Source organism: Melopsittacus undulatus, chromosome 11 (assembly GCF_012275295.1).
Source record: "Melopsittacus undulatus isolate bMelUnd1 chromosome 11, bMelUnd1.mat.Z, whole genome shotgun sequence".
Taxonomy (NCBI): Eukaryota; Metazoa; Chordata; class Aves; order Psittaciformes; family Psittaculidae; genus Melopsittacus; species Melopsittacus undulatus.
The window spans coordinates 5,081,389-5,108,063 of record NC_047537.1 but is presented as its reverse complement, the minus strand read 5'-3'; the positions used below and the strand labels follow the sequence as shown (position 1 = coordinate 5,108,063).

Here is a 26,675-nt window from a genome sequence, read left to right as displayed (position 1 = left end):
GGGAGGAAAACTGAGCATCATGCCCCTTCTGCTCCCGTGTTTTCTCTCTACTTGGAGCCGGTGGCTCTGTGGGGTTCCCTAGGGCAGGGGGTGCTCTGTGAAGGTCAGGAATGGGAGGACATTGGTGACAGCACCGCAAGCAGATGGGTTACAGCTGGGCACATCCTCCCCCCGGCTCGGGATGGGACCGGCCCCCTCTTTGAGCTGGGGACGGTGCCCACGGAGGGGACAGTCCCGCGGCGGCTCCGCCTGCCCGCACCCGGCTATAAGGGAGGAGGAGGAGGATGCTGCAGGCACCGGACCGGAGCGACCAGGGCAGCCGGGCCCGGAGCGGGTGAGTGCAGACACGGCACGGGCCGGGGGGCGAGTGGAAAGGGTGCCCTTTGCCTTGCGGGACCTGTCCCCGTGCCCATGGGTGACCCCTCCCCACCCAGCCACGGGTCTCCTGCACCCCTGGGGTGCCTGCAGGAGGAGGGCAGGGGGGTCCCAGCCCCTTCCCCGCTCTGGGAGGTGCAGTTAAGCCCCTTCTACCTCAGTTTGGGGTTTCCAAGTGAGTCCCATCTCAGTGAGGGATCCCCTTGTCCACCCCCAGGGAGGGGAGCTGGGACCTCGGATGGTGGTGTCCTCCCTGGGGATGGGGGGGGGGGGGGGGGGGGGGGGGGCAGGATGGGACCCCCATAAGACGAAGGAGTGATGCTGAGATGAAACCCAGCACCAGTGAGTGCAGCCCCACATACCTCTGCCATTGGGACCCCTGGGGAACCCTTGCTGCTGCCTGCCCCATCCTCTTCCAGCCTGGCTGCTGAAGGTGGTTCCTCTCCTTATCAAAGTTTCAGGCTCTTTTTTTCCCCTCTCTCCTTTGATTTCTTACTTTTCCCTTGGTTTCCAAGCAGAAACGCAGTGTTCCTGTGGAGCAGGGCAGCCGCTCCAGCCAAAACCCTGCCCTAACCCACAAGGAAATGGCTACAGAATAATAATCAGGGCTGAGAAAGTCCCTGCCACATTCCCCTTCATTGAGCTTTGTTTGCTCTGATTTATTATCCCCTACCACCAAAACTCTGGGGCTCTCCCTTCCTGGGCAGGTTTGGCACAAGCCTCATTGCCGGAGCTGGAAATACTGGTGGCCTCACACCATTCCTGGGATGCAGGATGTGTCCCCAGGATAAACTGCCCCTGGGCATCATGTGGGCAGCAGGACATGTCTGAGCAGGCAACAGTTGGATGTGTTACCTTAACCTGCTGCCCTGCCACTTGTGAAGAGCGTGCCTGGTCTCGGAGGTGCTGAGTCAGGACAGTGATGCTGCAGCAGGGATGTGTTTTGGGGGTAAAGAAGGGAATTTGCCCAGCAAGGAGGTGCTGGTGCAGGGCCACGCTTGGGCTGGGCCCTTCTGGGAACTGTGTTTGCCTTCCTGTAAATGCCCCGGAGAGGAAGGGACTGGCTGAGCCTCCCCAGCTCAGTGCATTGGCTGGTAGGGAAGCACCGTCTGCACAAGCTAGGTGCTGTGCAGGCAGCACAACGGGCACGGGCAGGCTCAGGGAGCTGAGCAGTGGTTATGGGGCTGCCAGATCCTTTGCTTTTCAGCAAGAAACGGGCACGAGCATGCTATGGATCCAAGCCATGCCCTGTGGGATGCAGGCCCCACACTGTGCTGGCAGGACCGGGGTGCTGACATATACCCTGGCATAGCCTCATCCTGCTGGGAAAGGTGCTGGGTGGGCAGGCTGGGGAGCTCGGCACAGTGCCTTCCCCACTGGCAAAGGCAGGATTGTGCTGACTTGGCAGCAGGAATGTTGTTCAGGATGGGATTTCTCTGGCTCTCTGGTCCAAGGGTCACCTGGCATCGCCTCCTTGAGAGGCCCTGGGATTCACAGGACTGCAGGGGCAGCCCCGAGCCCCTTCCCACAGCAGGACCCCCATCACTCACCAGGACTCTGGGCTGCCTCATCCTTCACCTCTTGGTGTTGGCTGAAGTCCTTGATACCCTCGACTGAAGGGTGAGAGGCACCGAACCCCTATGGAGGTGTTTCACACTGACAGAAACCTCGGGGCAGTGTAATTAAGCCAAATGCCCAATAAGCATTAATTAGACTGGGGACATTCCCCCTGCCCCCAGCCCTTCCCTTGCTTCTTTTCATCAGAGAGCCTGTCCCAGCACCACCACGTGCTCTTCTACCTACTAAAGCCACTGGTGGTGCTTAGCTTGCTGTGGGTTGTGCTTCATGCTTCCTGGTTATTCACCCCCTATGTAATGTCTGTGGTGCCCAGAATATCCCACCCCATGAGAGCCCTCAGCACCTGGCTGGACTGTGATGGCCCATGGCCAGTCCAGGGCACTGGGAAGTGTTTCATAGCTGATGGCTGCAGTGTTCCTGCACCAAGCAAGGGTAGGGGCTGGTGCCATCATAGAATAGTTAGGGATGGAAAGCACCTTAAGATCACCCAGTTCCAACCCCCCCTGCCATGGGCAGGGACACCTCACACTAAACCATATCACCCAAGGCTTCATCCAACCTGGTCTTGAACACTGCCAGGGATGGAGCATTCACAACTGCCCTCGACAACCCATTCATGAGCCCCTTTGCTTTGCTAGCGCCATGGCTCAGACCAAGGGCACTGTGGTGCTTGCCTACAGTGGAGGCCTCGACACCTCGTGCATCCTGGTGTGGCTGAAGGAGCAGGGCTATGGTGTCATTGCCTACCTGGTGAGTTCTGTGCTGAACATTGCCACATGGACCCTGTCCCCATGGGCTGGGGATGAAGGGGATGCTGGGCTATGGGTCTGGAGGTCTGGGTGCTCCCCAGGTGTGGGACAGGGGTCCTGGTGTGTGCACATCCATGGCAGTGACCCTGCCCTGGTTAACCACAGCCCAGCCTGGGTGCTGCCCTGCTGAGCTGTCAGCCCTGTGCAGTACATCCCATCCTGGCAGCAAATAACCCTCTGCTAATGAGGGCAGTGCACTGGGCAGAGCCAAGGGGCTTGGCAGAGGGTGGTGGGGCCCTATGGTTTGTCATCCTGGGGAGAACCCATCCTGAGTGGCCTCAAACCCGGCCAGCATGGGCTCTGTTGTGCCTTGAATGATGCCCTGTTCCAGGCTGGGCTCACACTCTGTTTTGTGCTCTCCTTTCAAACTCAGCTTTCAGTTTTTCCCCCCATTCCAGGCCAACATTGGGCAGAAGGAAGATTTTGAGGCAGCACGCAAGAAAGCTCTGGCACTGGGGGCTAAAAAGGTAACAGTGCCCCCTCCCTCTGGGTGCCTGGGGGGCTCTGAGCATCCCCTGCTCACTGCTGTGGGGCTGAGCCTTGGGATCTCGCATCCTATGGCTGGGGGAGCGTGGACAGTGCCAGGAATCCCTTTTCCAGAGGTTTTGCTCCAAAGCAGTCGAGGAAAGGGGAGGTGAAGGGACCCTTGGATCGGGATCTCCCTGCAGCCCCCCTCCCATCACAAGGCTCCCTCCATCCCCACAGGTTTACATCGAGGATGTCAGTAAGGAGTTCGTGGAGCAGTTCATCTGGCCTGCGGTGCAGGCCAATGCTCTCTATGAGGACCGGTACCTGCTGGGCACTGCGCTGGCTCGGCCCTGCATTGCCCGCGGGCTGGTGGAGGTGGCCCAGCGGGAGGGAGCCCAGCACGTCGCCCATGGGGCCACCGGCAAGGTAAGGGAGGATGGGGGGATCGGGGGGTCTGGTCAGTCCATTGGCCGAGCTGCGGGTGCCAGGAGGGGTGCACAGTGTTTTGTGTAAAGCCTGACCCTGTTTTGACACTTCCTTCTTGTTTCTGGGAATTCTCTGCCCAATTTCGGTTCCATTTCCCCATCGGAAAGGTTTGGGTCATGGCCATACCCTGGGTTTGGTAGCTGCTGTCTGAAAGCTGCTACTGACAGGAGCCGAGCCGGCATCCCTGGCAGGATGTGGGGATCCTGGTCCTCATCCCGATCCCCATCCTGGCTCCCATCCCGGTCTCCATCCCCCGCTGTCGCCGCCGGCCGCAGGGTGGCTACGTTACCACTAGAGGCAGCCAGAGACCGTGGAAAGGATGCTCGGGATGGAGGAATCCTCTATGTGCCCCCCCGCCCCCGTCCAGCACCTCCAGTCCCTGCCCTGTGCGAGGACACCATGAGCAGGGTGGCACTGTCACTGGAAGCCTGTGCAGGGCCCTTGGGTGCTGTGGGTGCACACAGGACCTGCCAGGTGCCCCTGGCTCCCCATCCTAAAGGGACCCTAAGTGTAGACTTTGCTTGTTTTGTCCCAGGAGCAAACGTGAGGTGTCCACTTCAGTCTCGGTGCAAGGGGCTGGGTCTGGGGGCGCTGGTTTGAGTGTCCCTGTCTATAGGGAGGGCCCTGCTAGAAGAGAGATGTTAGGTGCAGCCAGGAGATAGCCAAGGGCCATGCTGGAGCATGGAGAGATGGGGCAGAGAAGTAACTGTGGGGCTCCAGGGCTGAAATAACTCATTCCTGCTGCAATGGGCTCCCCATATCCCTTCCCCATCCATGCAATCCATCTCCAGCAGCTCTCTTGAAAGCCCTCACTCAATGGGAATAGACTCTCAGTGCGATGATGTCCTCTTTGCTCCTGGGTACCACCAGCACATACACCCCCACTCACAGGGGCACCCTCGGGTGCTCTCCAGGCTCTGCCCACTCCCCAAGCCATTAAGCCACAGGCACAGGCAGGACTGACCGTGGGTAACTCAATCCTGGCCCTGGAGCCTTAAATGTGACCATCTGCAGTGTCCCCACTGCCCGAGCAGATGGGCTTGTTTTGGGCCTGGAAGGGAAATGAGTGCTTTGGTGGATGTACTTGCTTGTGTGTAATAGTCCTCAGGGATTTCCCAGCCCGGTTGTAAATGTATCCTCCAGAATGGGGCCAAGAGGAGGTGTGGAGGGGAGTCCTTAGCCCCCTTGGAGCTGGTGGAAAACAGGCTTTGGTGAGCGCTATTCCCTTGGAAGCAATAAACTCCTAGGCTTGTTCTTCACCCCTTCCTGGTTACCTGCCCTCATTAGGGGACCTCATCAGCATGGGCCAATTAAGGTAAAGGGAGGTTCAGAGCTACTTCATTATGAGCTGCTGCATCCTCCAGAACACCATGGTCTTTCCCCCCACACTTGCCCTTTCCTTCCCTGTGTCCTCTGATGTTTGCAGGGGTGTGAAATACCCAGTCTGGGTGTCTGGTGGTTCAGTTTTTAGGGGTGTCAACCCAGGGAAGAGTTCCACTCCTGGCTGAATGAGCTGCATCAGGGTTTTGCACACCCAGATGTCAGGAGTACCAGGAAAGGTGACTTTGGGTTCAAACCAGCCACAGAGAGGGATCAGGAGTGACCCTGCTGCACAGAGCTAGAGCAGGTTGTGGCATCCTTCATCTCTTCCTGCTGTGGGAATGGAGAACATAGATGAGTCCTCATCCTTGGTTTTCCAATGAGAATTGCCTGCAATTCCATCCCATCCCAGTGGCGTTCTCTGCTGAGAATGGGGTCCTAGCCCTGAGCAGGAGTGGGAAAGCAGTGGGTCCTTGCCCACTGTGTCAGGGGTCTCCAGTGTTGCATGGAAGACTTCAGCGTGTCAGAGGCTGTACATACGTTGTAACACATGTGCACTGCCATACACGTGCTCTGCCAGCACCCAGCATGGATGAAGCCATGGCGCTGCTATTTCATCCTTTGCACTTTTAATGCTCCTTTTCTTTTTTAGCAGTTCCAACCAATTTTTCAGTTTCTTCCCCCAAATCCAAACCTGCAGCCATGCCAGGTCATGTTCCTCTCTTGAGGATCCTTAATGGTTCTGAGTGAGGTGGTCCACCGATGATGCTTCATCCCCCATCAGTGGGACCAGTGTGGGGGCACCCACCTCCCATGCACCCTCAGCATCTCCCATTGGTGTTTCAGGGCAATGACCAGGTTCGGTTCGAGCTCACCTGCTACGCTCTCTGTCCTAAGATCAAGGTAAGGCCCCAAATTTGCCCCTTGGGGCCCCATCATTGGGCTTTCATCCCCCTCCTCAGCCGGTGGGGAATTTTAACACCGATGCAAATGGCTGTGCTTCACTTTAACAGTCTGCCAGCTGCACAGAGCCACGTTTTGGCATTTGAGGGGCTGTAATGATCCTTAATTGACCTGTTTTTACCCCAAACACCATGAAGCCACAGAGGAAACAGTACCAGGGCAGCTGCCAGATAATCGATGCTGCCTGTTTCCCCCTTGCATCCAGTGCCTTGTTAGGGTCAGGGGTTTGAGTTACTCCATCCTTGAGCACTGAGATTAGATTTCAGCCATGGGACCAACACCCTGTGGACCTTGTTCCCCCAGGGAGCCCTTTCCTATGTGGGAACCTGGGGGGAGGAAAAGGGGACCAAGGGGCTGACAGGAGCCAGGTGCTTCTCATCTCATGCTCCTGCTTCCCACCAGGTCATCGCACCATGGAGGATGCCTGAGTTTTACCAGCGCTTCCCTGGGCGCCGCGAGCTGATGGACTATGCCAAGGTAGGAACTGGTGTTGGGATGGATGCGGGATGCTCGCTGTGGCTGTGGGATGCTTGGGATGGATGCAGGATGCTTGGGGATGCTCACCATGGCTTGCAAGCCTTGCACAGCATCCCTGCAGCACAGCATCCCTGCAGCACAACGCTGGAGCTTCTGATTGGGATTTATTCCCCCCTCCATTCTTTTTCTCCTTACTTTCTAAAAGCTCCATAATTACCTGGCTATTCATGGAACCTGCTTTCCAAGGAAACGGGTCCCAGCTCCCTGACTTGCGTAACAGACAAAGCAAATCCATTCACCTTTGTTGTCCCTTCCTTTTTGAAGTACAAGTTGCAATAAAACATATTAGAAGTTTTGCATCAGGTTTTTACGTGCCCACCAGGGTACCTTTCTTCCTTAGCGACTTCATGGCAATGCTTGACAACTGGGCTCAATCAATCAAAAGGGAAAAGGCAGCTCTGTGCATAAACCAGAAAATTACTTCAGGTCTTAAATAGCTGCCATCGAGGCTGCCTGGGTGAGCCCTGCGAAGGCGAGGTGTGGAGCCAGAGGGATGCAGTGTGGGGCGAGGAGCCCTCCGAGCCCATTAGGGCCGCTGAGAGCGGCGTGTCGAGGATTGTGTTTGCCATCTGCTGTTGTATTATGAAGGGACAAGTTTACGAGAGCTTTCCATATGTTGCCAAACAAATTGTCAAATAGGGGAGTTATTAAGAGCGCCATGGTTTTATTATATGGAAAATGGAACATGTGTTTTGGGTTTGGGGGGTTTGTTTGGGGGTTTTCTTCAGGCATTGTTTGGAAGTGGGGGGGGAAAGGGAAATGAAATGGGTTGGGGCCCCGCTCAAAGGGGAAAGGTTGAGGGTCTGTAGTACCTTTTGGTCTCTGGTTATGTGCAGTGTTAAAAACAACAGGGGTTTCCCTTCTCTTTCATGCTCAGGAGAGGGTGGTGAGAGGCTGGGTCCTTTCAGGACTTGATGCGCTCGCCTCACTGCTCAGGGAGTTATAATGTGATGACATCTGGGGCTCTGCTGATGCTGGGGAAAGCAAGGATCCGTGTCATTGTGGCCCAGCTCTTGCTGTAGATTTACTGCCCAGGGGCTGGACCCAGCCTTGCTCCTGCTCCCAGTTCATCCCCACAACCAACCAAAGCCAAAACACCTTCCTGAGAACGGTGAAGCTCTCTGGAGGCTGCTCCAGGCTGAGCCATCAGAGCAGGCAGAGCCCGTGGGATGGAGCAGAGCTGTCAGTCCCTCTGCAGCCTTAGGAGGCACTGAATTACGTTGCTCCTATCCCAGGTGATAGGATCAATGACCACAATTTGACAACCACAAGCGATTCCCTCTCTCTTCCTGGCAAACAAGGAGTCTTCTCAGCTCCTGCTCCTCTATTCCTGCAGAGCCCTTGGCTGACATCCCTGCTGTGGTGACGCTGCACTGCCCAGGGATGTATGGGCTGTACAGACACCCCAAGGCACAGCAGGAGCCCAGCGCTGCATCCTCCATCCCTGGGCGATGGCAGGGTGGGTGATGTTCCCGCTGGCTCCGGTTGTTGCTCGCCACCATCTCCTCTCCTGCTAATTCCCTGGTGTATTCACCTCGTCTTCACAGGCAATTTCCCCCATTGAAATGTCAGTGGATAATGGAGCGCGCTGTGACCTTGTTAGGGAGCTGGGCTTCCAATGCGCCGGGAAGCAGCAGAGCAGGGCCCTGTGTCCATGGGCACCCTGTGCTCCCGGGAATGCCGCTGTGTGTCTGCATCACCACGTGTCCGCATGAGGATGCAGGGATGTCCCCTGTCCTCAGCATCAGTCCTGTGCAGGCTGCAGAGCACCCAGTGGTTGTGGGGACAGGAGTCACCTCCTCTCGCTGAGGAGCCCAACTAGGGGAATGCACCGTACTGGACCTGGGAAAAGCACACAGCATCCCTGATGGCATCTCCAGCACTGGGGTTCCTGGAGTGCTTCCTGTCCCTGATCACCAAGGCAGCCCTCATGGTGGGAGGTGATGTTGCCAGGGTCAGGGACAGGGATGCTCACCTTGCTGATGGCCGGAGTTGGGCTTTTGTGCTGGTCCCAGCAGGAGCTGGTGCTGTCATGGGCTGATTTTCCCTGTGGACTGTCACATTCCCTCTCTGTTCCTCTTCTCTCTGCAGAAACACGGGATCCCGGTGCCCGTGACACCCCAGACACCCTGGAGCATGGATGAAAACCTCATGCACATCAGGTGAGAGGCCAGGCTGGTGGGGAGCTCCTATGGGGTGAGGGCCCTATTTCCACCTGTGCTGCAGGGTCAGGACAGCTCTTTGTACCTACAGAGCTGCCTTATCACATGTTGGGTAAGAGTGACCCCAAAACCTCCAACCTCCCTTTCTGCTCTGTTGACCATGTCCCACATGGCAGCACCCATCTCCCAAGCCTGGTACTCCTTGCAGGGTTGCTGCTAAAAGCCCCTGGAGACTCATTACATGTACTTACACCCATCCTCATGGGTGGTTGGGACTGGGGGGGATCGTCCTGCTGGGTGTTTTGGGGTTGCAGGTGCTGCAGTGATTTCTCTCTCCTTCCCTGCCTGCTGCAGCTACGAAGCCGGGATCCTGGAGAACCCCAAGGTAATGGATCACAGCCACAGGGCTGAGGGGTCTCGTGTGTTTGCAGCCTAATTGGGAATTTCACGGTGCCGTGCATGGTGCCGAGGCCCTGCTGCCTCTCCCGGCACGTTAATTGCCGCTGGCGTGAAAAGGGGAAGGGACTGTTTCAGGGTGACACCGGAGGGGACAATGTCATGGGGCAGCAATAAAGGAGCAATTAGACAGATGAGGCGCTGGTGGGAGAGCTGGTGGCAGAGCTCCGGGTTGGCCCCTGCAGCTCGGATCCCTTGCTTGTGCCTGTAGGTCCTTCCGTGCTTTCCCATCCCCTATATCCAAAGGGATGTGGGATAAAACATCCTCTTGCATGGAGTGATGCTTTGGACCCTTGGGACCACCAGATCCCAGGCAGCATTGCCTATCAGTAGGGCTATGAGCCTGATGTCAACGGGTGTCTGTGAGCGTGGCACATCACTCCTGGATGATCTTAAAGGTCTTTTCCACAGTTGATTTTCTATGTGCGGGTCCAGCCCCGGCTGCCTCCAGCAGTGCTCATGGTCCGGCTGCCTGCTGGCCCCTGCCTGCACGGTTCATGCTCCAGCGGGTCACGATGCTCCTGAAACTATCCATCAGTGCTAATTAGACAATCAGGGAGAGGAGGGGGAGAGAGACAGGAGCGGGATGGAGCTCAGCGCCCGCAGCCTGCGCACCACAGGCGCGTGCCTCCGGCAGGGATGTGAGGAAGAGGAAGGTGGAAAAGGGGTCCTGCTCCCCCTTCAGTGCCCTCCGGAGGGGTGTCTGCGGGTCAGGCTTTGCAAAGCTGGGTCCTTGAGGGGGCTCTTCCTCCAGCCCCGTTGGCACAGGGGTGGGTTTTCGTGCCTGTAGCTGGAGCTAGTGGAGGTCTGATCGTGCCCTTCCTTGTGCACCCATCCTGATCCCTCTACATCCAGCACCTCTTGGCGAAGACCCCCAATCCCAAGGCTTTGCCAAGCCTGCTTCCTTCCCAAAGCCAGCTTGGAAAACAGGGCAAACCGATGCCCTGACCCCCTTGAGCATCCTCCAGTCAGGTACCTCTTCCTCCACCAGCACTGGAGGTGGCTTCCAGGAGCATGGCATCACCACCATCCCCTTCCCCATCCCGGGAAGCAGCAGTGGGCACCATGGCAGGATCTGGGGTGCCAGGCACGGTGGGTTCCCCTCCCCAAACCCCGGGGACCTGCCAAACGCAGGGATTTGAAAGCAGATGGTTGAGCTATTTTCTGCCTCTGTGAGGCCCGATTGAAGGGCAATGAGGCAGCTAATGCGGAGAAAGATAGAAATTTACTTGCTTTAACTTCATATGGCACTCTGAAAGAGTTCATTCAGGCCCGGGCACAACAATATCAGCCGGATGAATAAACCATTTGCGGCATCGATAGCTCTGCATCATGGTTTACTTCATGGACCATTTGCTTCCAATTTCTTCTCTTCTTGCCCCGTTTTTCTTGCTTCTTTCTTCCCCCCTCCCTTTCTCTCTTTCCACACACTCTTCCCTCTTTCTTTTCCCCCCTTTCCCCCCCCCACCCCCGGCTCTTTCCCCTTTAAAGATGACATTGCAGGACTAGCCCCCCTGCGGGGAGGGATAAATAGAAGGCATTGATACACTGCAACAAACTATTTGTCATTTGAACTGTGCTTTTAGGAGGGAGAATAAAAAGAGGACAGCCTCGCACAGTAATGATGGAATGCAAGCCAAATGTCACTTTTATTTCTATTTAGTTATTTTATTTAATAGGGGTTTTCATAGTTGGCTCGGAAAATTGGAAACTACCTGACTTTGACTTCCAATGTTTAGTAAAGAGTTTTTAATACTTTCCAGTGGTTCCCCCCCCTCCGTCTTTCCTTTTGAACTCCAAGTTTTCCATCATCTCGTGCAGGTTTGTCTGGTTAATAAGTGTGATCAGGGCTAGGAAAGGCCAGATGATGTAAAATTGAAATCCTTAGCGCGTGTAATCTGTGCGCGGGGGGCACCGGGGAGGCGTTTTGTGGTTAAAACAAGGGAAAAAGGGGCAAAAATGAGGTAAAACGGGCACCTCAAAGTGGTGTTGCTGGGGATTTGTGCCTGTATTCCTGGGATTCGGCAGCAGTTGCTGCTGGGATGTGTGTCCTGGGGTGTGCGGTGGGGTAAGGGGTCCCTGGTGTGCTGGGATTGGGCTTTGCTATTTAGAGAGGGACAAAAAAAGGAAGTTTTCACTGAAATGCTTATTGCCCATCTTCAAAAATATCAGATAAAAACAACTTCCACAGAGGAGTTTATTTTCCCTTTAAAAAGCTTAAAATCCTTTCACAGCAATCACTGGTGGTTCTCTATTCTAACTGGCTTTCTACCTTGTCCTTTTATTGGAAAGGGGGAGAGAAAGGAGGAAAAGCAAGCAGCAGAAGAGCTCTGCTTTATAAGGGAGAGGAGAAACGGGGGCAGCCCCCAGTGCAGGCAGGGCCCTGCTGCCCAGGGATGCTCAGAGCTCCAACCAGCCACATTTTGAGCACAAATACGAGTTTACCATCACTAAACCATTTACAGGAGCAGCTTGATCTGGAGAACTGCTGCCTGTGGTACTTACACAGAGGGTTTTAGGTCAGTGGAGGCTCCTTTGAGTGTTCCAATGTTGGCCAAGCACAGTGCTGCTCTGTGGTTCACTCGCTCGCTGTTTCCTGCCTTCCCACAGCATTGGATGCTCCGTGCCTCAGTTTCCCTTCCCCCTATAGCTGTAGCTGCATGGGAGGGTGGAAATCCCTTTAGAGACAGGGCTTTGCAAACACCGGTCCCAAGATGTTTTGGGGTCAGATGAAATTGCAAAGCATTTGCTCTCTGGGATGGAAAGCTTTTTCTTTTAATTACATTCCCCCCTCCATCTCTTCTGGCACGCACTTCAATTGCAGCAATTCAGCACCCGAGCCTCCGGTGGCCTGGCTCCGACAGAGATAAGATGCCACTTTCCCATAAATCTAAAGGGGGGGGGGGGGAGAAAAAAACCCAATATACATAAAGGTTGATGTGCTCTGAAATGGGTTTTTGCTTCGTTCCTCTATTTTTCCCCGTGTGTATTAACCCCGGGGACACCATGAAAGAGCCGGTGTGCCTGGAGCACCTGCTGGGGTCAGGCCTCCCCATTAGTTTCTTCGGTCAGCACGGAATAAGCCGGTCCCCGATGTGGGGACGTGCGGGTGCCCGCCCTGCATCCCGCTTTTCCCTGCCTGACTTGCTTCTCCGCAGCCATCCCACCTCCAGCTGAGGGGGAGGCGGATGGAGAGATGGGATCAAGTTGAGGGGAAAAATTGGCTGATTCTTCCAACCCCTTTGTTCCCAGGGCCCGGGTAAGCACTGGTGCTGTGCGGTGCTGGCCCCGTGCTTTGGGATGGGGGATGCGCACCGGGGATGGGGAATGTACACCAGGGATGGGAGATGCATGTCAGGGATGGAGGTTATACACTAGGGATGGGGAATGTACACCAGGGATGGGGTTGCTGGTAGTGTTGGCCATGCCAATGCCATTGACTCTCTTTTCTTCCCTTTCCCTTCCCACAGAATCAGGCTCCCCCTGGGCTCTACAAGAAGACCCGTGATCCGGCCACCTCTCCCGACACCCCGGATGTGCTGGAGATCGAGTTTGAGCGGGGTAAGCATGTCCTCACAGCCCCTTGTGCTTCTGTACCCAAAGGCAAACCCCAGTGAGGACCAGAGGCAGCCAGGGCGAGTCCCAGCTTGTGGCATCAGGGCTTGGGATGGTGCGTGCAGGGTACTGGGAGTCTTTGACTTGTGCAGAGGGATTTGGGGACATCTCAAGGGGCTTGATCTGACCCACCCTGAGAGCAGAAAGGGCTCTGAGCCCCTGCCCCAGCCATCAAGGTGCAGTGGGCACAGGGTCCTTCTCTTGCTCTGTGCCATAAAGGTGGCCCTGGCCAGTGTTACAGCCTGGGAGATGGTCCAGCAGAACACGTCCAGAGGTGCCATCAGCATTGCATGAAGATGGGGAGACCCCATTCCATGCCCAGGGATGATCAGCAAGGCCTGGCCCTGGAGCCATCACCCAAGGGATGGGACATGGAGCAGTCCCCATGCCACCATCCATCCTTGGCAGCAGCAGCAGCCTAAGCTGGGGGTAACCCTTGCTCAAAGGATCACCCCCTCCCCTCCACCAGCATCCCTTCTCCATGATAATGATCCCCCTGCACGGAGCAGCCACCCCCCCCCCCCCCCCCCCCCCCCCCCGAGGCCCATTCAGCCCCTAGTTAATTTATTTGAAGTTTTAATCTAATTATTAACTATTTTAAAGGCTAAGCAGCTTTCCCCAGCCCCATCGGCTCTCTGCCCAGCGCATCCCGGCCAATTCCCTGCCGGAATAGAAAGAGCCGGGGCGAGGGGAGGGCGCAGAGTGGGGGGGCCCGCGCCGAGCAGCAGCTTAAGGTTCATTATTGCCGCGAGTTACATTTAATAGTAATTTACAACTGAGTTTATAAACCCCTGGAAAATAGGGGGTTTAAAGGAGGGGGGGTGTGCTTTGGTGCAAGGGGGGGAGATGACAGCCCCCATCACTAGACAGGGCTGTAGCGGGGGTAATAAAGACTAGAAAGGGAGGCATTGAGGCTGATTGGCAACTGATAGTGCGTTAAATGGTAATGAGGAGGGCAGATGGAGGGGGGATTAGCCTCCAACTCCGCACCGCTTTTCTTTGTGGGCCCCGCAGCCCCCTTGTCAGCTTCCTAATACATTTATTGCTCATTTCACACCGCTAAAGGAAAATGCCTCTTTTCTATCCAGCATCACCCCCCCAGCCCCTGCCCAGTGCCCTTCAAACCAACAAAATTAAGGCAAAAAGAAGGGGGAAAAGGGAAAATAAAAGGTGCGATAATGAATTCATGGCGGGGAGCACCCCGCCGCGGGGTGCGTGTGCGTGCGTGTGCGAGCACAGGGGTCCCCCTATAGACACCCCCCATACTGGTAGGGGAAGGAGGGGAGGGGGGGACACCCATTTGTCACACTCCCCCCGTCCCCAGTGCGGGTAGGGGCTGGTGGGACAGAAGGTGCTGCGCTGTAAGACAATTGCGGAGCGTGAAATTCAATTAGTTAAGGGCCTGGTTGCAATTTCACAGGCCCTAAAAAGGAGAGAAGGAGAAAAGAGGGGGGAAAACGGGGGGGGACGGGGACATTTTTATGGCCTTTTTATTTATTTATTTATTTCACTTCTCTCCCGAGGTGGGCCCCCCCCCCCCCCCCCCCCTGCACCAGCTTGGATATGCCTTTTTAAGAAGTTATTTAGAGTTCATATCTGTCACATGTATTTAACGCCTGTGGGGTGATGTTCCAGAGGGGGGATCCTGACACCGGCTGATCCTGCCTGTCCTCCGCAGGTGTCCCTGTGAAGGTCACCAATGTTGGGGATGGAGCCACTCGTTGCACAGCACTGGAGCTCTTCGTGTACCTGAATGACATCGCGTGAGTCCCCCCCCATCGTCGTGGTGTCCCCTGCATCCTGCCCCCCGGGTGGCAGCATCCCCGTGGTACCCAGTGTGGGGTGGAAGTGGGATGCTGGTGGCAGGCACATCCCAGTGAGCGCAATGGGTAGTGGTCAGCAGTGAGAGGATGGGATGGCCCCAGTATCAGTCATGCCAACAAGTGGAGCTGGGCACTGAGGCTAGGAGCACAAGGGGTATTTAGGGCTTTGCTCCCTGTACATGAGGAGGGGTAAAAAGTCTTATTAACATCCCCTGCATCCACTGTGTGCCCCAGCTGCATGGCTGGGTGAGGGGGGGCCTTGGCACCCTTTGGCATCCCTACCTGCAGGATACCCTTCAGTCTGGACTCCAGCTCCTGCATCCTGGGGGCATCACCTCACCCTGCATGCACGTGGGGCCTCCATGTCCCTTTTGGGTATAGAGTTGGGGTTTTGGGGGCATGGACACATACTTGACTGAGTCCATCACCTTGTGATTTTCTGCCCTGTGCCACCCCATGCCCAGTTCCTGCTAGCTGGCACAAGAATACAGCAGCACCCACGAGGGCACCCACTCCTCCCATTCCATGCTAAATGCCATCCTCCTTTGTGCCTTTGCCTTTATTCCCCTGGCACTGAATAGAAATTAACTTTTCCCACTCACTTCTTAAGTGTTAATTAAGTGGTTTTAAAATGACTTTAGCCATGGGGAATATAGCTGTGGAGCATCCTGTCTCCTTGCCTGGTCTATTTTCCAGTGGCCCAAGTGGCAAACGAGGATGGTGGCACAGCCAGGAGGAGGGGAAAAGGAGAGAAAATCCATCTCCTTGTCACCTGCCTTATGTGTGGGTCATTACTGGTGGGCACCAGTGCTCTCAGGGGCTGGCCACACTGTTATTTAGGGTTTGTCCCCTATTGTCCACCCGTCTGACCCTCTGCTTGTGTCCTGCTGTGGGTGCTCAATCTCCCCTGTCCTTGGCAGGGGCAAGCATGGAGTCGGGCGCATCGACATCGTGGAGAACCGCTTCGTTGGGATGAAGTCCAGAGGTGAGCAGTGACCCATGGCCAGTGCCCTCCCTGCCCTAAAAACAGCACAAAAGGGAAAACCCTGGTGGGATGTGGCGGGTGTGCAGCATCACTGGGGTGCTGTGGCTCAGGTCACACCAGCAGCACTCAACTGCTTCATCCCCATCAGCTTCAGATTCCCCTTTGATAGGGACTTCCCATTGCTCTCCAATGAAGGGAGCTACCCACTCACTGCCAGTGCCACTGTTTGCACCAGTCTGGGGACCACCAGAGACCCAGGTCTTGGGTGAGACCTGCCTCCAGTGCAAAGATGCTCATGGGAGGTCCTGGAGGGCGCAAGGCTCTGCAATACAGGTACAAAAAGCAGAAGGCCAATGTGAGTCACTGAGGGATTTAAAGCCAATTCTTTGATTTATCCATGCTTTTGAGGCTGTGACTCTTAGTATTGATCATCCATTAGGATCAGCTTCTTTGGCAATCTCTGCAGTCAGCGAGCTGCCCCGTGCAGAACTAAGTATCAAGGTTGCCCAGCATCATTTCCCATCTCCTCACCCCTGCTCTTTTGTTTTAAATCTCATTAATACCTAATTAAATGCTCCTTTTCTTTACCCTTGCCCTCTGTGCAGAGCAGCAGCACATATTTTGGTAAGGCTCAGCCTGTGGTCTCCCTCCCCACTGCAGGGCACCAGAGAGCATCAGCTCCGGGAAGCGAGAACTAAAACCCCAAATCATTTGATGTGTGTTTGAATAACCAAATTAAAGCCAAAAGAAGGAAGGAAAATGAAACCCCAACTGGCACACACCAGCCTGTGCATTTGCATGCAGGATGCTGAGTAATTTGTCAAAATCTGGTTTATTTTTCTAAGAGGCACTGACAAGCTCTAGTGACCCTTCAGCATTCAGTAATTTCTCTAAACCCCATTTATCTGTCACGTCTGTCTCCTGTGTGACATTGCCAAGCTATTGGGGCTGTGTGTGTGCCGGCAGATGCAGGAGGGACCAGGCTTGCTGTGGAGATAGCAAGGTTGGGTGCTTCGTGTACCAGAACCAGACCTTGACAGTGGGTTTTCCCCCTTGCTGTGAGCAGCATCCTGCCCCCATTTTGCACTCTGGGATTAAGAGAAACCTCCTGGAAATCTGCTCTGAGAGATGGAGCAGGAGCAGGATGGAGCCAGAGGATGCTGCTGGTACCCACCTGGTTTTGGGATGCAGAGCAGCTCAGGGTGGCTCCATCACCTCACTGCCAGGAGCATTTTGGACCCCAGTAGTGTTAGGCTGCACAGAGAAGGAGACGGAACCTGAGTTTGCAGGTGGGACATGATCCCTTCAATGCTAGCAGCATGTGGAGGCCCTATGGACTTGAGTTGTGCAGGTTACTTGGGGCAGCACAGGGAGCCCCTTCTCTCCAGGGAACCCACTCTGCAGGGGAAACTGAGGCACAGGCAGCACAGCAACACTCCTCCATGGCCATGATCTGCTCCATGACCTCCACGGCCATAGAGGAAGCAGCAAAGGTGCCTCCCCTCCCTCACCTCCCAGACCCGGGGAGTGGGATAAGAGCAAAACTCATTTGCATCGATTTTTACTAAGCTCCTAATTGAACTTCATTAAGGCCTAATGGGCGAGGGGCGAGCTGAGCGTGCCCCCACCACCCTTCCCAGCCCTATTAACTCGGCTTTGCCATATTTGTTTTACTGGGAGGACGGTGGCTAATTACGGGGTGCTGGGGAGCGGCGCTGCAGCCGGCTGGGGGGGCACGGCTCAGCCGGGGGCTCTTGGCTGCAGGCAGGAGCCTGGTGCTGCCTCTGCCGCCTTTCACATCCTCATTATCAAATTATCTTTTTAACTCCGAAGGGGGGATAATTAAGTGAAGTAAATGAAATCAGTGGGGAGGAAGCAGGAAGGAGGGGACGGCCGCTGCCAAAGGAGCCGAGCGCTGCCTTCAGCTGCAGCTTTTCCTCCCCTCCGATCTTGCCTTTCCCTTTTCCTCCTCTCCATGCACTGAGCTGATGGAGGAGGAAAATGGAAAACCCTTTCCCTGTGATGAACCCATAGCAAGCCATGCTTGGCCTCAACCCTGCACCAGCAGCATCTTCCCATGGGCAGCATCGCCATCCCCTTCCCCTCGGGAAGCCACCGCATCCCGTCCTGTCCCAGGGATGCCAGCCTGCACTCAGCACAGCAGAGCAGCTCGGATGGAGGTGAACTGACAGCAGAGGTTACAGATTTTAAGCAGCAGCAGCTGTCTCCTTGGCTGCCCCCCTGCATGTCCCCCCCTTCCCAGCAGTAATTATGGGGTGATTGAAGCATCACCAGGCTGCGGTGCTGACACCTCTGTCTTATTCCTGTAAACACGAGGAGATGAAAATAGACACTTGGAGACGCTGCGAGTGACACTTTGAAGGTGGCTCTTGTCTCCTCGGTGGCTGGGAGAGTGGATGTCAGCTCCTCTCCCCTCTACCCTGGCTGTCACGCTCAGGCCTGTGGTCCTTTAGCATCAGGTCAAATGGGGCAGGCAGGGGTGCAGGCAAATGGCAGGAGGTAGGGGTCAAGATATAAACCCATGTCTTCATTCAGCCCAAACTGGGTTTAACACCTCCTAAGGGAAAGGAGAGGGAATATGAATTGTGTTAGTGGCATCTGGGCTTCATGGTCAGGGGCTGGAGGGGACAAACAGCAGCCTTCTGTACTCACCAAGTTCATGGGGATGGCTGGATTTGGTGTTAACTTGGCTGTCCCCTCCTGTAGCACTGTGGGGATGGGTGGATGGTGAGAACCCTGAAGCTGCCTTTGGGGACCAGGCTGCAGCACCGCTGGGGTGGCCTGAGAGGAGGGGGTAGCTCTTCTATGGGACAGTTGGAACCTGTCCTGTGCCTGTAGGATGCTGAGATCATGGACACTGGTAGGGATGAGGTCTGATGAAGGGGCTTGGGCTGCCATGGTAGCCAGGGCTCCGGCTGTGTCCATGGGACTGTGGCTACCCTGGGGCAGGACTCACTTGAGCCTGTGCTGCTCTCCAGAGCAGAATGGGCAGATCCCAGTGCAGGTTTGAGCCCCCATGGTCTCCTCTCGCCCCCTCTCTCTGCTGTTTGCAGGGACATCCCCTTTGGCAGGTATGGTTTCCTATAGGGTTTCTTTATGTGCCAGCAAAACCCAGCTGTGCAGGTTCCCTTCACCATTCCCATGGCCATGCCATTGCACAGATGCCTGGCATTGGGAGGGGATGTGCTGCTGGAGCAGCCATGGGCAGGTAACATCCATGCCAGACTGTCAGCATTCCTCCCCACATCTTTGCACCCCCATCCAACCTGAAGCCACCCTATGGCCACCCTCATCTTCATGGCTGGACTTGATGATCTCAAAGGTCTTTTCCACCCTGACTCTATGTTTCTATGATATTTAAGCTCCAAGTAAACACGTTATACAGCAAATAATCCCTGAGCAGCTGCAACAAAGGGAGCAGCTCACCCGCAGCGTTAGCCCCCATCACCAAAATAATAAGCATCCCTCCATCCCCAGGCCTCATGCAATGGAAAAGGGGGGGGGGAGCCCTGCCATCCCCATATGAGGTTGCCCTCCCAGCCCCTAGGTAGCCTCATTGCTTCCCAGCGGCCGAGGGGAGAGGAGGGTATTTCAGACCCTCGCTCCCTGTGCCTGTGCCCCGCATCGTGCCTTTAATTACAGGTTTTCAGCAGCGCAGCGCTGGGCAGGGAGCGGAGGGGGGATCGGTTCCCAAAGCCTGTCATTTCCCCTCGTCAGAGGGCCTCTTCAAAGAGGGGAATCTAGACATTTTCTCCGCAAGGTGCGGAGTGGACTGTCTCGGCCCCAGCATGAAGATAATGACAGATGCATTTTACAGCGAGCCGGGACTGAATGCGCTCGACCACGGCTCCTTCTGTCAGCCAAGTCATTATTTTTTGTCATTTGCTGACAGTTTTGGCCTCATTCGTTTCTCTCTCTTTTTCTGTTTTTCCCCCTGCCTGGCAAAATGGCTAGGTATCTATGAGACCCCAGCGGGAACGATCCTACACCACGCGCATTTAGATATCGAGGCCTTCACCATGGACCGGGAAGTACGGAAAATCAAGCAGGGACTCGCCTTGAAATTCGCCGAGCTGGTTTACAATGGTACGTGTGGTCCTGCAGCCCATCCCTGCCACCGCAGCATCCTCCCAGCCTTCCTCCTCTTCCTCCCTTGCTGCTGCCGCAGGCTGCAGGTCCTACTCGTACGTGTGCTTCCTGGTTGTACAATTCAGGTGTGGATTTTAAGGCTGCTCACAGGGGTGTAAAATGAGTTTGCTCATGCCAGGGGCTGAGCTTGACCCCATACTCTGCCTGTTTTCGTGCCAAAAAAGCTCTATGCTTGCCTCCGGGAGGTGATGTTGCCTTCCAGGAGGGTTTGCAGATGCAGGATGCTCCAGGCATCTCTCGCAGCCCCATCCAATGCATTCAGGTCTCACAGGCTCTAATTCACTGCCCCTTTGTGTCCCTCCAGCCACCGTGGTCCAGGGTCTATGGGACAGCAGGGTCCTGGCCGTGCTATGCGACGTGCAGCCCACACAGCGGCACTGCGGGTTGTGGCTTTGCAGGGATCCAGGAGGGGCTCCCAGCATGGCCAGGCTGGGCAGGGACATCACTGTCTGTGATGGGCCGGGAGCCATAGGGGACAAGGGGACAGGGGCTCTCACCAGCAGTTAGGGACAGAAACAAGCCCCTTGCCCTTCCTCCTGCAGTGCAGGTCTGCTCACCTGTGATGAGGTTGAGGGGGTCTCAGCTCAGTGCCTGCCCTGCACTGCTGGGGTGGGTGCTGCCAGGTTTGGGGGACAGGGAATGGCACCCCCGGGAAGGGACATCAGCACTGCCCCCGGGTCTGCTCCATGGATCAGCCCTGACCTGGTTGCTGGTGCTAAGCTGAAGGATGCAGGTTTAGCCCAAAGAGAGCTGTAGGTGGGTTCAGAACCCGGCTGCTCATAGCTGCTGCATGGCTCCAAGTGGTGTGTCCCCATGTCCTGTGCCCTGTCTAGCTCAGAGCTGATGTCCTTGGAAGCCTGCATTGAGATTTTCCTGTCTCTCAGCCAAACACCAGTTATTTTTCCTATGTCCTGATTTCTCAGCCTCCCAATTCCTCCTCCCATCTCTTTCTAGGCATTTCCCTCTAATCTCGGTGGCAGGCACAATTCCCTTGTGATCTTCCATGGAAAGATCCCACAAAAACAACCTGACTCTGGGAGCTTGGGCTTCAGGACCAGCAGATCCATTGGGACTGGGTCAGGCTGCCTTCTCCCCTTTAGTTTCTGACGCCTGTGCTTGTCCTCAGCACCTTCCTCTTCAAGGATGCTCCCTCCCGTATCTTCCTCTGCAGTGTCCAAGCCCCTTTGCTGCTCAAACCATACTTGGGGCCCTGGCATCTTGGTTACCTTCCCCTTGAATCACAGCCTCTGGTTTGCTCTCTGATGCTGCTCTTGCCTCTGGCAGGTTTTATTAGACCTAGTCCTGCACTGCCTTTATTTTGTCTATTTTATTTCTTAGTTTGAGCATAAATCTATTGGTTTATTTCTCACCACTCACTTGTGAAGCCTCCACATTAAAGAGCCACTCAGGGGATCTTGATTTCACTTCTCCCTCCCCACCTCTGCCAGGCAAAGGCTGCTGTTTCCCTGGCTCCACATGCTGAATCCCCAGTGATTTTCAGCATGGTCCCTTAGCAGCTGAGCCCAAATCCAAGGAACACCCTCAAAGGGGTGCAAACAGCACCCGTGGGTCCCCAGCCGGAGGCCAGGCTTTCAAGCGCACCTTCCTTTAACACCTCATTATTGCAACTAGTCCTGAGTTTAGGAGAATTAGTGTTTATCTTCCCCCCCATCCCATTGATCCCATTGTGGAGGGGTGGCTTTGAAGCCAGTTCCCCTCCTGCAGGTACAGCCAGGTGTGGAAATGCCATTGTCCCTCCACCCCCACTGTGATTAGGGCAGGATGGAGGTTACAAGGCAGGAAGGTCATTAAGGGGGATCCGCTTCCAATGGGGAATGTGTGTGCAGTGGGGGGTGAGGAGTGAGGGGGGATGCCTCCTCACACCTGGAGCTATCAGAGTCAGGATTTCAGTACCTGGTCATTACTTCAATGTCTTGGGTTGCTTTTTACAGGGATGCATCAGTACTGACATCTGAAGAGTTGTACCTGGGGTTGGTTACCTAAATAGGGGTGTATCTGCCTGGGTGCAGGCTCCCTGCCTGCATGGCAGTGCTATTGATGGGATGGGATCCCTGGGCCCCTCGGACGTGCCATGGTGGGCTTTGGGTCAGGGATGCGGTTTCAGTGGTGAGGGGCTGCAGGGCTCTGATGCTGTGCTTGGGAGCAGGGCTACACTGATCCCAGGGATGAGGCTGCAGGATACAGCCCTGTTCAGGGGCTGATGAGGGCAAACACAAAAGAAACTGTTTGTTGCTTTAATGGCTTCGGTGGGAGCGCAGCTGGGAAGGGAAAGGTGAGAGGGCACCGGTGTGCGAGATGGGGGGGCGATGGGGGAGATAAAACCTGGGGCTGACCGTGGTGAATGGGCTCTTTCTCTCTCCACCTCTATCTCCCTTTCCATCTCCCAGGCTTTATTCCAGGTCTCCCTGGCTAATTACCCCGCTTAGGGATAGGAGGGGGCACAGGGATAGCAGTCAGGGCTGTGGTCCCTCTGTGCACCCAAGGTGGCCTCCGTGGATGGCAATGTGGGGGGCTGCTCCCATAGGCTGTTATGGGGGACTGCAGTGTGACCACATCACCCCAACACGCAGCCTGGGCACTCATTGAGCTCTGCAGGTCTTGGGGTGCTGGGGGGCTACTGTACCCTCTGGAGCTGGTGTGGCGAGGGGAGGCACTTATCATGATTGTGGGTTGGATGCAGCTTTCTGTGGGTGCCAGCACTGGTTCCCTGTGTCCCACCAGCCTCTTGCTCTGGGAGCATAGGGAGAGCAAGTTAAACTTCCCCATGAGCAGAGCTTATGGTTGGGGTTGGCCCCTTGGGGCTGATCCCTGCCCATCCCAGAGGAGAACAGGTCAACCCCTTCCTGGGGGCTGGGAGTCGATCTCCCCCCCAAACATGTGTTCCTCTGTCCCTGACCCTCCTCAGATGGTGTTTGTAGAGTGGCAGTTTCATACTTAAAGCTGAAAGCAGAATGGTCTCACTAACTTCTTCACCCAACAGTCCCAGCCTCCTTTCCCACATGGCAACCCAAGGGCCATCAAAGGGAAGGGACACACGTGAGGTCCCCATCCCTCAGAGCTGAACCTCGGTGTCCCAGCACCTCACCTCCTTCTCCCAGTCCTGCACCCACATCCCTGCTTGCTCACCCTGTGCTCCCCCTTCTGCTCACTGTCCCCATCACCCTTCCTCTTCCCGCAGGCTTCTGGCACAGCCCCGAGTGTGAGTTCCTCCGGGAGTGCATTGGGCGCTCGCAGGAGGCTGTGGTGGGCACTGTGCGTCTCTCTGTGTTCAAGGGGCAGGTCTACATCCTGGGCAGGGAGTCCCCGCGCTCCCTGTACAACGAGGAGCTGGTGAGGTGAGTGGGGTTTAGGGGACCGGACTGGTGGCAGCGAGCATCCCATCCCAACTCACTGCATCCCATCACGTTGTACTCCATCCCATTGCATCCCGCTCCATCCCATCCCATCCCCAGTGACGCCATCCTCCCAGCCAAAGCACGAGCCATGTTTTCGAGTCAATATTATTCTTTTTCCCTCTGGCTTTTCCCTTTTCTCCACATCGTTTTCTCTTTCTCTCTTGCACTCGCTCCCCCCCCAGCCCTCCCTCAACCCCTTTCAATCTCTCTAAACACTTTATAAGCCATAAATACACCCGAATGAGTTTAGATCAGTCGGAGTAAATGTCAAATTATCTTCTCTCTTTCTCTTCTCTGGCTTTTTTTCCCCCTTTCCCTCCCCCTCGAAATCAACAGCTCCTAATAATCCGTCCCAACCCTTCATTATGCTTCACACTCTCACTTGGAGAGATTAAATGAATAAAGTATATAAAAAAATCAGGAAAAAAAAGGAAAAAGAGGGAAGAAAAAAAAAGGAGGATGGAGGGGGGTGGGATGGAGGAAAAAGAGAGAGGGAGAGAAAAGCAGGGGCACTTATTCTCCCTGCGTCTCCAACCATTTTCCTTTTCTTTTTGATTTCTACATCGCTGGTTTGAAAGCTTTTGAGTGACGGCGTCACAGGAACCCGAGAGAAAGCTGTGAGAGGCAGAGCTGTGTGGAAATGCCTCTGCACAGTAGGTAGAAAGTAACGTAATTATAGAGCAGGTCAGAACCACTCGAATGAGCAAAAATAAAAGCACAGAGGTTTTTCTGTAGCCCGTCAGGGGAGGTAAAATCGTTGTAAACTCTTTCTGGGCTTTTTTTCTCCTTCTTTATTTCCCTCCACTTCCTCCTTTAGGGTTTGTGGCTTCTGGGAAATGAGCCGTGTGTTTTGGGGATGTAGGAAACCATCGGAGCTGGGATGTGGTGGGTGAGGCACCAGCCACTGTGGCCATAAACCCTATCAGTGCCAGGGGGTCCAAAGCACCACTGTCCTGCCCTGGACACTGATGTCCCTGCCTGGCATGGGACAGCCATAGCCAGGGGACAGCTCTGGAACAGGGCGAGCATCCCTGCTTGGTGCAAGGGGGGAATGGTGATGATGCACACAAGGGACCATAGAGGGAAATTCGGGGCTGTGTCTCTAGGAGTGACCTTGTGCCTCTGCTGTTCCCAAGGCCATGAGGCCCTTCTCCAGTGGATAATGGGGACCCTATCCCAAACCCCCAGCAATGAGAAGGGGCAGCAGCAGGCACTGGACCAAGGGGTCACCTGTATCCTCTCCCTACCCAAACCACAGCCCAAGCCCCCCAGGCCCTCCCAACCCATTGCTGGTGCCTTTCTCTCTACAGCATGAATGTGCAAGGGGACTACGAACCTGCTGATGCCACCGGCTTCATCAACATCAACTCACTGAGGTCTGTGGGGTTGGAATGGGACCCTCCCCAAGGGGGGGCAAACACCACCCCCCAGGGGCTCTTTCCCTTTGCTTTTGGGGTGCACCAAGACCTCCCTCTGAGCCCTCACCAACCAGCCCTGCCTAATTACAGCTTTCCCTAGCACAGCATCTTGTTATTTGACTTACTCCTCAGACCCCACGATACAGATCATCCCCCCCCAACACCAGGGCTGTAAAACACGCCACATTTACATAATGGGCTCTTAATTTTTCCATTGCCAGTTAACTGCTTTGTTCTCCCTATCCGCCATGTGCCCCCCCCCCCTCCTCTAAGATAAATTAATTACATTATCTGGTGGAAAAGGGAACAAAAAGAATTAAACTGTACAGGCCTTAACAAACGCCTGCTCTTCACGCCCCTCATTCTGCTTCAATTAACTGCAAGGAAATGTGTGTTATTACTGTTAATTTACAATTAATTCATTTAGGGTGGGTTTTTTCCCCCCCCCTCTATACCCTGTTTTCCAGGCTGAAGGAATATCATCGTCTCCAGAGCAAGGTCACCGTACAGCAGGATGAATAGCAATCAATCGCGCTGGAGCCTTCCCTACTCCCCCCTTTTCTGATTCCCCTTCAGAACTAGCGCTAATTGTGGTGGTAATTTGGGATTGTAACTTGTCCTCCCGGAGGTGATGGCTTTGTTACGGGGCAGCAAGTGAAATGCAATCATTAAATAAAGGTGGTTGGCCGGAGGAGAAGTGGGGGAATGGAATAAAACCCCAGCCACGCGCGCGGGGTCCGCTCATTGAGAGCCGGGCTTTATTCCTGCCTTGTTTGTTTGCTCTTCTGGCCCAGCGCTTCCTGAGCCAGGCTTTGTGGAATTTGTAATGGATTAAGTGGCTCTGAAGGACGTGGGGGGGTTTGGGGGTACCTTGGTGGGAAGGTGGGGAGCAAGGGACGTCACCCTGTATGGTGCTGGGCCAGAAGGGTGAGCGGGGCGGTGGGGATGGGTTAAGAGGATTCCATCCTCTTTCTTTTGTCTTCATTTTGGTGTGTTTGCAGAGCAGAGCTGGGGCTTGTTGAAATGGGAAAGACAAGGGGGAATATCTTTGGATGGTGTCACAGGACAGGCTGGGCAGCAGGTTCCTCTCCCATCCATCGTGCCTAGGTGGGTTGTGGGTCCCTCCATCCCCATGGCTCAGCCAGGATGCAGGGATGGCTCAGTGAGAGACACGTGCTCCAAAACTACAGTGGAAGCAGGGGGAAAGAAAGACACTTTCTGACCCATGCAAACACCTAGGATGTGCTTCTGCTCTGACGAGGATAGGGAAGTACCTGCATTGGGATGTCCCCATGGTGGGTATCCTCAGGCACAGCCACTGGGAACCAGTCACCCCCATCCCATTTTCCAACACATTTAGGGAGCTAAAGCAGCATTGCCATCAGAAAGGGGAATGGTTCTGGAGCTCGCAGGGGCCAGCCAAGCCCCGTGGCCATTTGGGGACATTCAGGCATGCCCTGCCTGCCCTGCTGCTGAGCCTGTGAGCGTGACAAGCTCTGACATCACAGCTGGGAAAATAACATGTTATTTTCCCAGCTTGGATGTGACTTTCCCTGCTATTACTGGCAGCGACCATCTTGGGAGGAGACAGCAGCACAGGCTGTCAGGTGAGGGGATAGAAATGGGTTTCTGGGCTGGTGGAGCCTGTATGGCCCCTGTGGGCTTTGGGGATGCTGCATGGGGCTGCCCCATTCCCTACATCCCATTGCTTATGGCAGCAAGTCCTTGTTGAAAGCACAGCTTCATGCAGGGGTCCCACATGAGCTGCATCCCAGAGCCCTGCTGCAGTGGTGATGGTCAATGGGGATGTAGAGCTGAGCCCACGTGGAGCCAGCACTGTTCATCCCACAGCAGCCCTCTTCCAGGTGGAGGAAAGGGCTTGAAACCTCATCAGGAGCCATCTTCTGGGGGGCATCATCTAAAAAGCAAGATGGGAACATTGCTGCTGCCCTTCAGGATGCTGTGCTGGTCCATGGGACCTCCACTACCCACCCTCAGCAGTGACAAGGCTTGGCCATGCCAGAGGGCTCTGCTGGCAAAGTGGAGTTTGCAATAACTTGGTGCAATGAGGAGATGGTGTCTTATTCTTAGGGA

General features: G+C 55.2%; 1 protein-coding gene across 1 annotated transcript; it reads left to right on the top strand.

The window, feature by feature from the left end:
* The first annotated feature begins 266 nt into the window (after positions 1-266).
* On the top strand, positions 267-25,273 carry ASS1 (argininosuccinate synthase 1). Its single transcript, XM_005146242.3, has 15 exons — positions 267-334; positions 2,592-2,703; positions 3,161-3,229; positions 3,468-3,656; positions 5,883-5,939; positions 6,402-6,476; positions 8,628-8,698; positions 9,053-9,083; positions 12,625-12,715; positions 14,448-14,532; positions 15,513-15,577; positions 19,553-19,684; positions 22,947-23,103; positions 24,474-24,539; positions 25,049-25,273. Exons 1-15 carry the CDS (start codon positions 285-287, stop codon positions 25,101-25,103), a joined length of 1,305 nt encoding a protein of 434 aa, XP_005146299.2. The 5' UTR covers positions 267-284; the 3' UTR covers positions 25,104-25,273.
* The last annotated feature ends 1,402 nt before the right edge of the window (positions 25,274-26,675 follow it).